The 12773-nt window shown below is 31.2% G+C and overlaps 1 protein-coding gene and 1 long non-coding RNA gene across 5 annotated transcripts; one reads left to right on the top strand and one right to left on the bottom strand.

Moving 5' to 3' along the window:
- Positions 1-5163: 5163 nt before the first annotated feature.
- LOC114163312 (hAT transposon superfamily) lies at positions 5164-9689 on the top strand. Of its 4 annotated transcripts, XM_028047543.2 has the most exons (5): positions 5180-5360; positions 5810-5855; positions 6586-6641; positions 6895-8217; positions 9070-9689. In XM_028047543.2, the coding sequence occupies exons 4-5, from the start codon at positions 6906-6908 to the stop codon at positions 9474-9476; spliced, it is 1719 nt and encodes a 572-aa protein (XP_027903344.1). In that variant the 5' UTR covers positions 5180-5360; positions 5810-5855; positions 6586-6641; positions 6895-6905; the 3' UTR covers positions 9477-9689. The 4 variants fall into 4 exon arrangements, with proteins under 4 accessions (XP_027903341.1, XP_027903344.1, XP_027903342.1 ...); XM_028047540.2 differs by having other exon boundaries at positions 5164-5360; positions 6586-8217; XM_028047541.2 differs by lacking the exon at positions 5180-5360 and adding an exon at positions 5379-5633 and having other exon boundaries at positions 6586-8217.
- Positions 9690-10882: 1193 nt separating this feature from the next.
- LOC114162295 (uncharacterized) lies at positions 10883-12702 on the bottom strand. The gene is made up of 3 exons (XR_003599182.2): positions 12287-12702; positions 12110-12173; positions 10883-11093 (listed from the first exon to the last, which is right to left on the bottom strand). It is a non-coding gene; the product is annotated as an uncharacterized LOC114162295 (long non-coding RNA).
- Between the last annotated feature and the right edge of the window lie 71 nt (positions 12703-12773).

Consider the following 12773-nt stretch of genomic DNA (forward strand, 5'->3'; position numbering starts at 1 on the left):
CACATTTTGATCTTCTCAGCTTATTTAAACAAAGAAAACATAAAGAAAACATGTAAATACAGTAAGCCACTTTAGAAACTGTTTAAACACATAATTTCTAATAAACCAAAATAAATACCGTAAGCCACTTTGGCAACTGCTTAAATTCCATTTATAATTGATTTCGTAACCAAATTTAGCGTTGTGAAATAAATTGAAGTAATGAAAATAATCTCTTCAGGACAAGTCCCATAAAGTAGCATATTATAGAAAATATAAAAATACGTACTTTCTTTAAGTACTGATATTTTATCCGGAATAAAAAAATAATTATCCATATTCATTGTTAACAAAATAATCAACTAATGTGATCAATTCCCAAACTTTCTAATGATTATATTTATATTAAAGGATTACCCATTCCACCGACACGATACTGTACAAGTTACGTTCATATACACAGTATATATACAGTAAAAATATTACAACAAACGTATCAGAAACCCGTTGACATTGGCTGGTTGGATATTGACACCATGGACATTATGTTGATCATCATGGAAGACAGGGTTTATTCCACATTTTATATATATGTGTGTAACATATCTCTTTAGACAAATTGCATTTTATTGTTAGCATTGCATCCGTTGACCACTATTTATTATCCATTAAATCGTAACGTATTGTACCGTTCTTACTGGAGAGGTTATTGACAATAAAATGTAATCTATTTCTAAAGTTCTTAATTAGATTTTTTTTTACCATGTATATATAATATGATTATTGACTTTTTGTTTTACCAAAAGTAGAAAAGTAGAAATAACTTGTTTCGATGGTATATATATACTCGTTATCATTATGGTGGATATTTCCAATCATTTCAATTTTTTCATTCTTTTGTTTCAATTGTTCAACTCAACTCAGTCAATAATCAAGTTTATTCAATTTTTCAAAGTACTCTTGCATCTTCAATCACGTAGACCACTAATTTATTATGTAATTTAATAATTTATCTTTTATTTTCTTTTTCTTTTTTAATTTATTTTCATTTAAATAATTATTCTTTCACTATACAACTATTACTTAATATTATATTTTATTTAATGTGGGCTTTTTATAAAGAAATTATTTAATCAGTATTTCACATGCAATAACGGAGTATAAAAATATTAGTTACTAAAGTAATAAAAAATAATACATAAATTTAAAATAAATAAATACAGTAAAGCACCCGCTTGTATTTCGCCCAATCTTATTGCTACTACCTTATGAAAAAAATATTATTTTTAATTGAGTTATAAATTTATTTATAAAAACAAATTAAGATTTTAAACATCATTTTTATAAAAGTTGTTAGGATAAAATTACAATTTTAATTGAAAAATAGGTTTATAATGGACTAAAGTCAATAATAAATTTATGTACTTATAATTAAGCCTTATATATTGTATTCAAAATATTTATAATTTTTAATTGAGTTTTTTCGATTAATTTATTTATTAATTGAATGAAGTGATTATTATGTTGTGTCATTAATTTTTTACATCTCAAATTTTGTGATTAATATAAAATAATATTATTTTTTTATTTTTTTAATTATTAATTATTTAATTAATTACGAAACATCACATTTTTCAATGAAAAAAAAGAAATAAAAACAATAAAACAAAATAACAACTTAATAAAAAAAATCTCACTTTCTAAATACACAATGATAGCAGAATATATATAACAATCATGTCTTGCAATTAACAAAAATAAATTAAACAATAAAAATGCGATTGAAAAATATAAAATCTTCATATACAAATAAATAAAAAACATTTAATAAAAACTCAAGTAAAATATTCTAATTAAATTTATTTATGAAAAAAATTAAAACTTAAAAACTTTAAACATACGAACACATAATCCTTAAATTTTGTCCTTACTTAAATTGAGAAATATGAAAAGTCAGCCAATGTTTTCTTGATGGCAATTGTACTGTTGGCCACGTGCACCAACCCTTCCCCTGCCAATGGCGAGAGAGATAATAAAAATAATAAGAAAGAGACTAAAAATAGGTTGTCGTTGTAACCACCAAAAACAATAACTCTCATGCATGTAGATAACCAAAATTAAAAAAGAAGAAGAGGGTGGGTTGTAGTAATTTAGAGAAGTAAAATAATATGCATCCATTTATTGTAATATAATAGAATTGGTGACTCGTGAGTGATGCATGGGACATGGTACAGGTCAAATGCTGCACTCCTCATTCTGCACTCTGCACCATTCCCTACACATTCACATCTCAAAAGGAATAAACAAATTTCTTAAGAAATTTGGCTCCATCGCATGCCCCATCCACAACAATACGCATTAATTGGTTGGTTGGTTTATGAATAAATAAAGCTGGTTTACACCACAGAATGACAATTTCTAGTATTATTGCACTTTTATTATTTCTTTCGTCATCGTAGCCATTGCTGTGAGCGAAACATCATTCTTCAAAAGAAAAAGTAAGGGTGGCACAATAAGACACGAGGAATGAGATGAGCAAGTAGATCACGACATAGCTCAAAATTAATGAGAAAGCACTGGACTTTTCTTCTCTTGTTTTGGAACAAAGTGAAAGCAGTTGTTTCCTGAATACCTCCATAAATTTTCCATTTATCAATAACACAAAAACAATTTATTATGTCGCAAAATTTATATTTCACATATAAGCATGAGACACAAAAATAACCCATAGTATTTTTATAAATAAATGGTCAAATTTTATCCCTTAGCATTAGATGTAAATATACTCTTTTATAATTGAGTAAGGTGTACCAAACTTAGACATGATATATATAATCAAAATTTTAAGTTTAGTACATCATGCTCATACATAAAAAAATAAATTTACATATAATATTAGTGAATAAATGGCAACTTAATTGATTTCATGCCAAAACCAATTCAGTTTTTTTAAAAGAAAAAAAAAACTCCAAAATCTATGTTCATTAATGCATTACCAAAGGTAAATATCGACAAAAAAAATAAAGGAAAAAGACATAGGATTATATTCGCTTCTATCTCGTACGTAAATTGTAAATTTATGTATATTGTATAAGCACCAAAGGTAAATTTATGTCTAATATTTTATCATACGTAAATTTATGTCTTTCACAATTATGTTTAACCTAAGTCAAATATAAAATATTAGGCATAAAATTTTTTCTTGTGTTAGTGTATAATAAAAATATAATTTTTGTATTTTTTATAGCATATTCGAATATTATTTTCACTTTTGACTATTATAATCGAAAAGGTTTTTGCAAGAAAAATTACTTTGAAATCATTGTAATGCAAAAGTCATTTTTAACTTCTAAAAATACTTTTGAGATTGTATAATTCAAAAAAAAATAAAAATAAAATTTAATTTATGTAGAGTTGCAGGGAGCCCAACATCAAACCGTACCACATAACACTAGCCCATCAAACAATCGGTTTTAGGCTTCGAAATTTGGGAGGTTGTTGTTTTCACCCCATTATTTACTGGTACACTCTTTTTCTTCTTCCAACTTAACCTTATTTACCTACTTTTCTTTAGGATAAACATTCCCCTTCTCTACCCTTTTTTCCTTTCTAACCACTGAGATGTAACATTTATTTGAATTGGTATATTTTGTTTGGACTCTTTGGACATTTTAAAGAATTATAAAAACATCATTGTAGGGAGAGTTTCGGAATTCTAGTCAAATAAATGATGAGCCTCTAGATAATACATTTAATTACACAAAAAATACATACATACATATATATATATATATATATATATATATATATATATATATATATATATAAAAGGCTTCATGAAAATTACAAGTCCGATTTGTTAGTATTAATGTAATAATATAAAGGAGTTTTCAGTACCATACATATCATAAGTGAGAATTGACCATTGATATACTAATCAATATTACATTCTCACACATTGCGCAATACTTCACCCATTCATTTCACTTGTTTAAGTTTAAATCATTAACTTCTTATAAAGATTGACCATTTCACTCTTACATTTTTTGTTTTGGATGTCATTTTTTTTGTATTGTTTATTGTCATTATCATTTTGTCAAGTTGGAGAATTATATACAAATATTAGTTTTTTTTTTTCAAATGCATACATTGTTTATAAAATATCATAACCTTACTAGTAACTATTGATGGAGTTTTTCAAAATAAAAATTGATTAAATAATATTTGAAATAAACTAAACTCCATATTTAAAATTGTTTAATAATAAAAATTTAATAAATAACTTTGCCGCTTAAAAAATCTAAAATTAAATAAGATAGTGTTGATGTATATTCACACGATATTCCTATCTTAAATTTCACCTTGAGTCACAAAATGGTTACACACATCCACTTTCTTATATCATTCATTTGATGGTTGGTGTATGGAGGTGATTTTTCACATATTTATGTGTTGTGATATTTTTCATCCTGATTTTTTTTAAAGAGATTTACATAATTATGTATTTCCTATTTTACTTTTTTATCTGAACATGTACTATTTAATTTTAGTACCAATCATATTAGAGTAAATTTTCGTGTAGCCTATTTATTTCTTAGAGTTCAAACTAAAAGGTTGTGTACCATCTTTCTTTATTACTTGATCAAATTATTGAATTCACTCTCAACTCAAATAATTATATTTTAAATTTTTTAAAAGAAAAAAATATATAAATGTTTTATCAAAATATTAAAAGTAACTATACACTTCAACATTATACCACAGTATAACTCAGCCATGTCTTCGCATTACTATTCACTATTTCTTTTCGTATAATCCCCTTACAGATATTATTCCTTTTTCTTAAAAGGTATTACCTCTTACTCACTGGTGAAAATAAAAGTTATTTATTTTCAATAATAAATTTCCATTTTTTTAATAATAGCAATAAGTGATTGTGAAATTTACCGTATTAAGTGATTTTAAATTAATCGTAATTAATTTTAACTTCTTTATATTCTCTTACTTCACTTATACTTACTTCATACGAATTAATCTGATGTGATTATTTGTCACTTCGTAATCTTCCTCTCACCAAATCCCATCTGGTTCTTTACCATTGGTTAAATATGCGCGAGATATCGCCGAAAGGAGACCCAATAGCACAAGAGATGCTACTAAGCAGAACAAAAATAAAACAAAATTAAAATCGAAAAAACGAGAAAATACAAGAGAAGATAAAAAAAGTTAGTGACAAGGGAGGAGAGAGAGGAAAAGATAAGAGCGAGGATACACAGCAGCATAAACCCTAGCTCGAAAATATCGCGATAAATCGAAAAAATTATTGAAATCCGAGACCTCCGTTTATCTCTCCGTCGGGATTGACCAATCTCTCATACTCCGTAAGCTCCAAATTTCTCGCTATCTCATTATTTCTTCTCATCTTCATCATTTTTATTTGTTTTAAATGCAATTGATTTTCTGTATCTATGAAATTTGATCCATTTTCGCAAAATAGATTCAGATCACTGGGTGATTGGAAGGAAAATTATTCAATTACTTTGAAAGATTGGAATATCTTCACGTGTTTGCAAAATGAGTAAAATGAAAGACGATTTGAATTTGATGCTTGACATCACTTAATGCTTTTACAAGCAACTGAAGAGTTAAATTATGTGATGGATTACTCTGTCTCTTGAAAAAATTCACTGAACCACTTTAGTTTTTATTCGTGTTCATTTCTTCAATCATTGAATTATCACTTTGTGCTTGAATGATCGTGGTTTATGTCAGTGTGCTGCGTTTCTGATGAGATGCTTACCCTATTTTCTGGTTTGATCTTATTGTGTAGGTTGTCATATACTTATTCTCCAGGAGCTACGTTACTGCGTCGTAAAGTAAGTTGAAGCTTTTGTTTTGCTATGCCTGTCTTTTAAAACAACACGGAAGCTGATTGTATCATTAATGGACCTAGCATGTAGTATCACACCACACTTGAACTGTTTTTGGTAATCACAGGAAAATGCACTTCACAGTCGGTGAAATGGCTGCATAGGACCGCAACTTGCTTCATAGTCCTCATAATTAATTTTTCATTCTTCCTCTTTTGTTAGATTTATAGGGATTTTTTATGTGTTACATATATAGTAAAATGATAAAGAGCTTGTAACGAGGGAGAGGTGGAATTCAGAAGGGAGAAGAACAAGAGATGTAGAATGTTTAATATGATTCTCGAAGAATTATATTTGGTGCAAACATGAAATAAATTCACGCTACAATGGCCATAATAAGCATAACAGCAAACACAATCACAGTGGCTGCAATTGTGACCACATTTGTAACTTCAACCATAATTTGAAACCGTGGAACCCGGTATTGAGTAATTATTTATTACCCAATGAATTCATTAGCTTTTACTTTAATATTCTTCTTACCATATCAATACCATTTTCTTCAGGGGGTTTAGATAACAAATTTTATTTTTCTTTTTGCTAAACTTTCATTTATAATCTAAATATTTTGTTAACTTACTCTTGGTTACTCTGATGTAGATATAATAAATTAACAGAATCATAGACAGCTTATCATATAATGTGCTGATTTACTTTTCTTATTTGAACTCGGCAGTGGTTCGAGAAAAAGATGTCTGTTGGGAATATGCTGAGAAATTAGATGGAAACAAGGTAAGATGTAAGTTTTGCCAAAGAGTTTTGAATGGTGGCATAAGTAGGTTGAAACATCATTTATCTCGATTCCCAAGTAAAGGGGTAAATCCTTGTAGCAAGGTCAGAGATGATGTTACAGATAGAGTAAGGGGTATAATAGCATCAAAGGAAGAGGTCAAAGAAACCTCTTGCGTGAAGAAACAAAAACTAGCAGAAGTCAAGTCACCCAGTAATCTTTCGGCAACTAAAGCTCTTGTATCTTTGGATGCAGCATCCCCTCTTATGAAGATTTTCCCCACCGGTAATCCTATGACCCCTTCCTCTACAAACAACCAAGAGAATGCAGAGAGAAATATTGCTCTATTCTTTTTTGAGAATAAGTTGGACTTCAGTGTTGCAAGGTCTTCATCGTATCAGTTGATGATTGATGCCATTGCAAAGTGTGGTCCTGGATTTGCTGGTCCATCAGCAGAAATCCTGAAAACCACATGGTTGGAAAGGGTAAAATCAGAAGTGGGCTTACAGTCAAAAGATGTTGAGAAAGAGTGGGCAACTACAGGTTGTACCATCATTGCAGACACATGGACTGATTATAAATCAAAGGCCATAATTAATTTCTTAGTCTCTTCACCATCCAGGACCTTTTTCCATAAATCTGTGGATGCCTCTCCATATTTCAAGAACACGAAGTGGCTGGCTGATCTTTTTGATTCTGTAATTCAAGAATTTGGCGTAGAAAACGTTGTTCAAATTATTATGGACAGCAGTGTTAACTATACTGGTATTGCAAATCATATTGTGCAGAGCTATGGAACTATATTTGTATCTCCTTGTGCCTCTCAATGTTTAAACCTAATCTTGGAGGAATTCTCCAAGGTTGATTGGGTTACTAGATGTATTTTACAAGCACAAACGATTTCAAAGTTAATATACAATAATGCCTCATTGCTTGATCTTATGAAGAAGTACAGTGGAGGCCAGGAACTTATCAGGACTGGGATCACAAAGTCTGTATCCACCTTTATGTCTTTACAGTCTATGTTGAGGTTGAGAACAAGATTGAAGAATATGTTTCACAGCCACGAATATGCCTCAAACACTTCTTATGCAAATAAACCACAAAGTATTTCTTGTGTTGCAATTGCTGAAGATGGTGATTTCTGGAGGACAGTGGAAGAGTGTGTGGCCATCTCTGAGCCCTTTTTAAAAGTATTGAGGGAAGTATCAGAAGGGAAACCAACTGTAGGTTCCATATATGAGCTAATGACAAGGGCCAAAGAATCAATCAGGACATACTACATAATGGATGAGAACAAGTGTAAGACATTCCTAGATATAGTTGATAAAAAGTGGCGAGACCAACTCCATTCACCTCTACATGCTGCTGCTGCTTTTTTGAACCCCAGTATTCAATACAATCCTGAAATAAAATTTATTTCTTCCATAAAAGAAGACTTCTTTAATGTTCTGGAGAAATTGCTTCCTGTACCAGATATGAGGCGTGACATCACCAATCAAATCTATACTTTTACGAAGGCACATGGCATGTTTGGCTGTAGCCTAGCAAAGGAGGCAAGGCATACAGTTGCACCCTGTAAGTTTTAAATAGTTCCCCTTGATACATTTTCACTGAGTCAATTTTGTGATGAGGTTCATTTTAAGTTGCTTTGTTCAGTCCAACAACTTTTGTGAATATTAGTGACCAACTCCAACATTGGGTTTTAGGTAAAGAAAACATGCACATCGAGTAATTGAGCCTAATTCCAGGATTTATGATGTTCCAGTGTGGACAAAGTTGGGTTTTATTTTTTGTGTGAGGGGACTTGTGGAAGGATAGTTGGTTAAATCATAAATGAATGGAATGTATTTGAAAAGATAGGTCATGCGAAACTAACTGTAGGACTTTTTTCAGTTCATTTTTTATTAATAAGACTTTTTTTTTGTTTCGTTCACTGTACAACTTTTAGCATCTGATTTCTCCTTCAGTCGTAATATGAGAAACTTAGATAGTCCTAGCCTCCAGGAACAACATCTCGTTTCATTTGGTTTAATTCTTATCTATATGCCATTTTTTCTCTTGGGGGGATGATGTCCACATCAAGCTGAAATGTGTCTGCTCTTTGCTTTGAGCTTTTGGTATTTGTAATTGCTCATTAGAGAACAACAAAACAAAATGTTTCTGACATGTCTATTGTTAGCGAATGCCAGACCATGCTTTGATTGACAAGCATCATTATAATCGTATTAATGAGCAGTGGCAAGGATGCTGATTATTTTAATCTGCTGTTTATCTTGTGCAATGGATTTTGAACAGCATGTTTCATAAGAACGTGATTTTGTTGTTTTCTATCTACTTTTTTCAACTAATTTTATTTATTTGCAACTGTGCTGATACCGTTACTCTGTACGTTAGTTATTCTGCAAACTCATCGTTTTTTCGTTGTAGGGCTTTGGTGGGAGCAGTATGGTGATTCTGCTCCAGGGTTGCAACGAGTTGCCATTAGAATATTAAGTCAAGTTTGTAGCACCTTCTCATTTCACAGGCAGTGGAGTACCTTCAGACAAATTCACTCCGAGAAGCGGAACAAGATTGATAGAGAAACATTGAATGACCTGGTTTATATAAACTACAACCTGAAGTTAGCTAGACAGATGAATGCTAAGTCTTCAGAAGTTGATCTGCTTCAATTTGATGATATTGACATGACTTCTGAGTGGGTGGAGGAGAACGAAACTGCAAGTCCAACACAGTGGCTGGATCGTTTTGGTCCAGCCTTGGATAGCAATGATTTGAATACGAGACAGTTTGGTTCTTCTATATTTGGTGCAAATGACCCCATATTTGGATTGTAATTTTGTATCCATTATGTACCATAGCGGGTGTTCTTTCTAGTTCTCAGTTTTTCTTGTAGGAGTGTATTCGAAAGTGATGTAAAGACAGGACTCTATTATTTGTCTCCCTCTGCCAACTCGTGGGAGCATAGGATTGTTGATTAATGAATTGTAATTTTTCTTTATCAAAATATAGAAATTCAACAATCACATTTGATTTTGGAGTCACAACAATTGTATCTGAATTTATGTATTTAGTCTCACATGAATATGTTAATTCTTAGTGGAAAGTATACAGTACTATTACATAAGAATAAAAAATTTACATTATAGCACATGTTTAGTCAAGGTTTTCAGAAAAATAATTATTTTTTTCTTTTAATAAAACGTATTTTTATTTATATATTTTCAATCAAATGTAATTAAAGTCTTAATCTTTTAAAATTAGTCGTCACATATATGAAAATGATCGAACAATAAATTTACATTTTTATTAAGTTTGAGAATCAAATTGTTATTTGATGAAAAAATATGAAGAGTATATATATATATATATATATATATATATATATAATTTTTCTCTTTCAACTAGTTTTCGCTGGCTTGATTAAACCTTGTCTTTTCCATTATGTATTCACTCATTTTAAAAGAATAAAATCATTAATTATATAAAAGTAAGCATCTGTGGATAATAAAACCAAGTTCAAATTTGATTCAATGCAGTGCAGCTATTTTTGAAGAGGAAAGCAGAAACCTATATCACACTTCTCACTAAACTGACTTACTTCTTTTATTGTAATTGTTTATTTATTTTATCTTGGTCCAAATTCAATCAAATCCTTCAAAAATTTCAATTTCAATGTAACTACTTTTTCATCCGATATTAACTTTGAAATATTTAGCAACTAAATTGATGAATTTAAATTATGCACAATACAACTGATAATTATGTATAGTACAATTTATAAAACTAACAACATTAACTTAAAATTATCAAATTAGTTCAGTTTGACCCAAAAGGTAATCATGTAAATTTTTTATCTTGTTAAGTCAACATGTTATTTTGACCCATTTAAAAGTTAAAAAACTAAGTAAAATATATATTTTAGAATCTAAAGTTATATTAATAAAATAATCTTAAATTTAGACATAATAATTTAATAATTATAATGTTGATATTGTTTTAATAAAATATTTATGTAATATTTTCACTATTTTTTAAATATAATTATTATTTTATAAAACCAACCCATTCATTAACCTATATTAGTTAAACTAAGTTAATTTAGATCGAGCCCTAAACTGATCAGATCAAAATATTAAAATTAATTCGTCACAGTTTTAGTGTAACATCCCATTTAATAGTCTTTCACACTATCAAACAAAACATTAATTCATGATCAGGCATAGCAGATAGTGGAGTTAGCAGTTGCATATATATATACGCATATATATATATATATATATATATATATATACGGTATAAGCGTTTGGTACAGTCATCCAAAAGTATAAGAAGGGGGCTTAACAACTTGCCAAGCTAAGACTCTTCAAAAGTACAGTTCAAAACTACTACAGCAACAAGTAAGAGGGATCGGTTCCTGCTCTGAAGGGGGGCATCATCATCTGGGCTAGGCTCTGCTCACACCAACAATAGGCGATCATAGCAAAGGAGAAGCCGCGAGCGCAAAAACCACATGAACAAAAGAAAGGGTAAGCTAACTGAGAGAAAAGAAAGATAACACAGAACATCATTTGCATCACTCACAACACAGATCAATAATTAAAATTCTAGACTCGATATCCGGATTGTGTAAGCGACATTGGAGCTCTTGGTGGCTTGCACCTGCAACGGTTCCCAGACTCTGCAGAGTCTGGACACAAGGGGTTATCACCCGACCGTTCCCAGGGTAAGTCCCCTTCGCGTCTAGGACTGGGTCAAGTCCAAGGACTAGGACCTCCTGCTACTCCTCACGACATAATCCATTCTACTCTATCTAAGCGTGAATGATTATTGGAGTTTCAGGATACCAACCAATTAAGGATTCCACACGTCCTTACACTCTAACAATTCACATGAATTTCCCTTGAAATTCCATTCCAACCATCACACTACATACTCATACTCTTCAAATCTCATCACATAATACAAAAATTACTGACCTAACAACACATGAAAGCTTCCTTGCATAGAATCATAGTAAAACATGTCGTTTTTCCATTAAAACAGAAGTTGGTGTACTCCACTGCAGTGAATCTCGCTTAAGCTAGGTAATCTAGCCCAGGCGAGAAGCTATCTCGCTTAGGCGAGACATCAAACAGTGGCAAAGATTAAAACTGAGCGAACTCTCGCTCAGGCTAAACTGGTTCGCTTAGACGAGAGTATGTCTTGCTTAAGCGACTCCAGCTCGCCTAGGCAAGATTTCGCTTAGTTTCAGAGGTGAGCCTTTCTGATAGTCTCGCTTAGGCGAGACCCGCCCGCCTAAGCGAAAATAACAGATCATCTCACTGTTTTCACATGCAATAACGCAAATTCGAAGCCAACATGATCATACACACACACAAGCCTTTCAAGAAGTCAATTCAACACACCAATCTCATACAAAACATAATTTACAGCTCAAATGAACAAAGTATCGGTTAGCTTCCCTTACCTTTTAACAAAACACCACAAGCAAGGCGCTAGCACAAGGGCACCTCAATTCTCAACCTAAGGGGCTGAAATTCAAAAATTTTGGGTGAGTACAAGACTCTAATTCGGTCTTGGTAGGTATCAAACTCCCAAAAATCCCAGAATTGAAGAGAATTGGGAGAAACTAAATTTGTCTTACCGGAAGGGGGATGGCTCAGCTTGAGGAGGAGTTCCTCTCCTGGTTCCGGGTTTCAACAACTACAACAGAGTGAAAGTGATTAGAAAGAAGAATGAGCTTGCTTCAAAGGGAGGTTGTGAGGGGGTTTTAGAGAGAAGAAACACAGAGAGTGGAGTGTGTTTTCTGTGGTAGAAGAGAGTGTGTGGAAATGGGTAGTTAGTGGGTTCTTAAATTTAGTCTCTCTTAGTCTATTTTATTGATTTTTCCGGCTCATGCTTCATAATAAACTTATTTCCCCCTCTTTATTTGAACAAATAATCATATGGTTGCATTTCAAAGAATTGAAAATGTTAGTTCAACCTTTTGTTTGATTTTTTTTTAATTGAGTGACTTGATATCATAAAACTTAAACTAAGTAAACAAAAGATAATATAAAAATATAATTAAAGAGAAAGTAAAAACAAAATCCTTCAACTTTACCCTGGTATTAATTAGCGTGCATGGACAT

Source organism: Vigna unguiculata, chromosome 9 (genome assembly GCF_037176805.1).
Source record: "Vigna unguiculata cultivar grain cowpea cultivar isolate G323 ecotype 2 chromosome 9, ASM3717680v1, whole genome shotgun sequence".
Taxonomy (NCBI): Eukaryota; Viridiplantae; Streptophyta; class Magnoliopsida; order Fabales; family Fabaceae; genus Vigna; species Vigna unguiculata.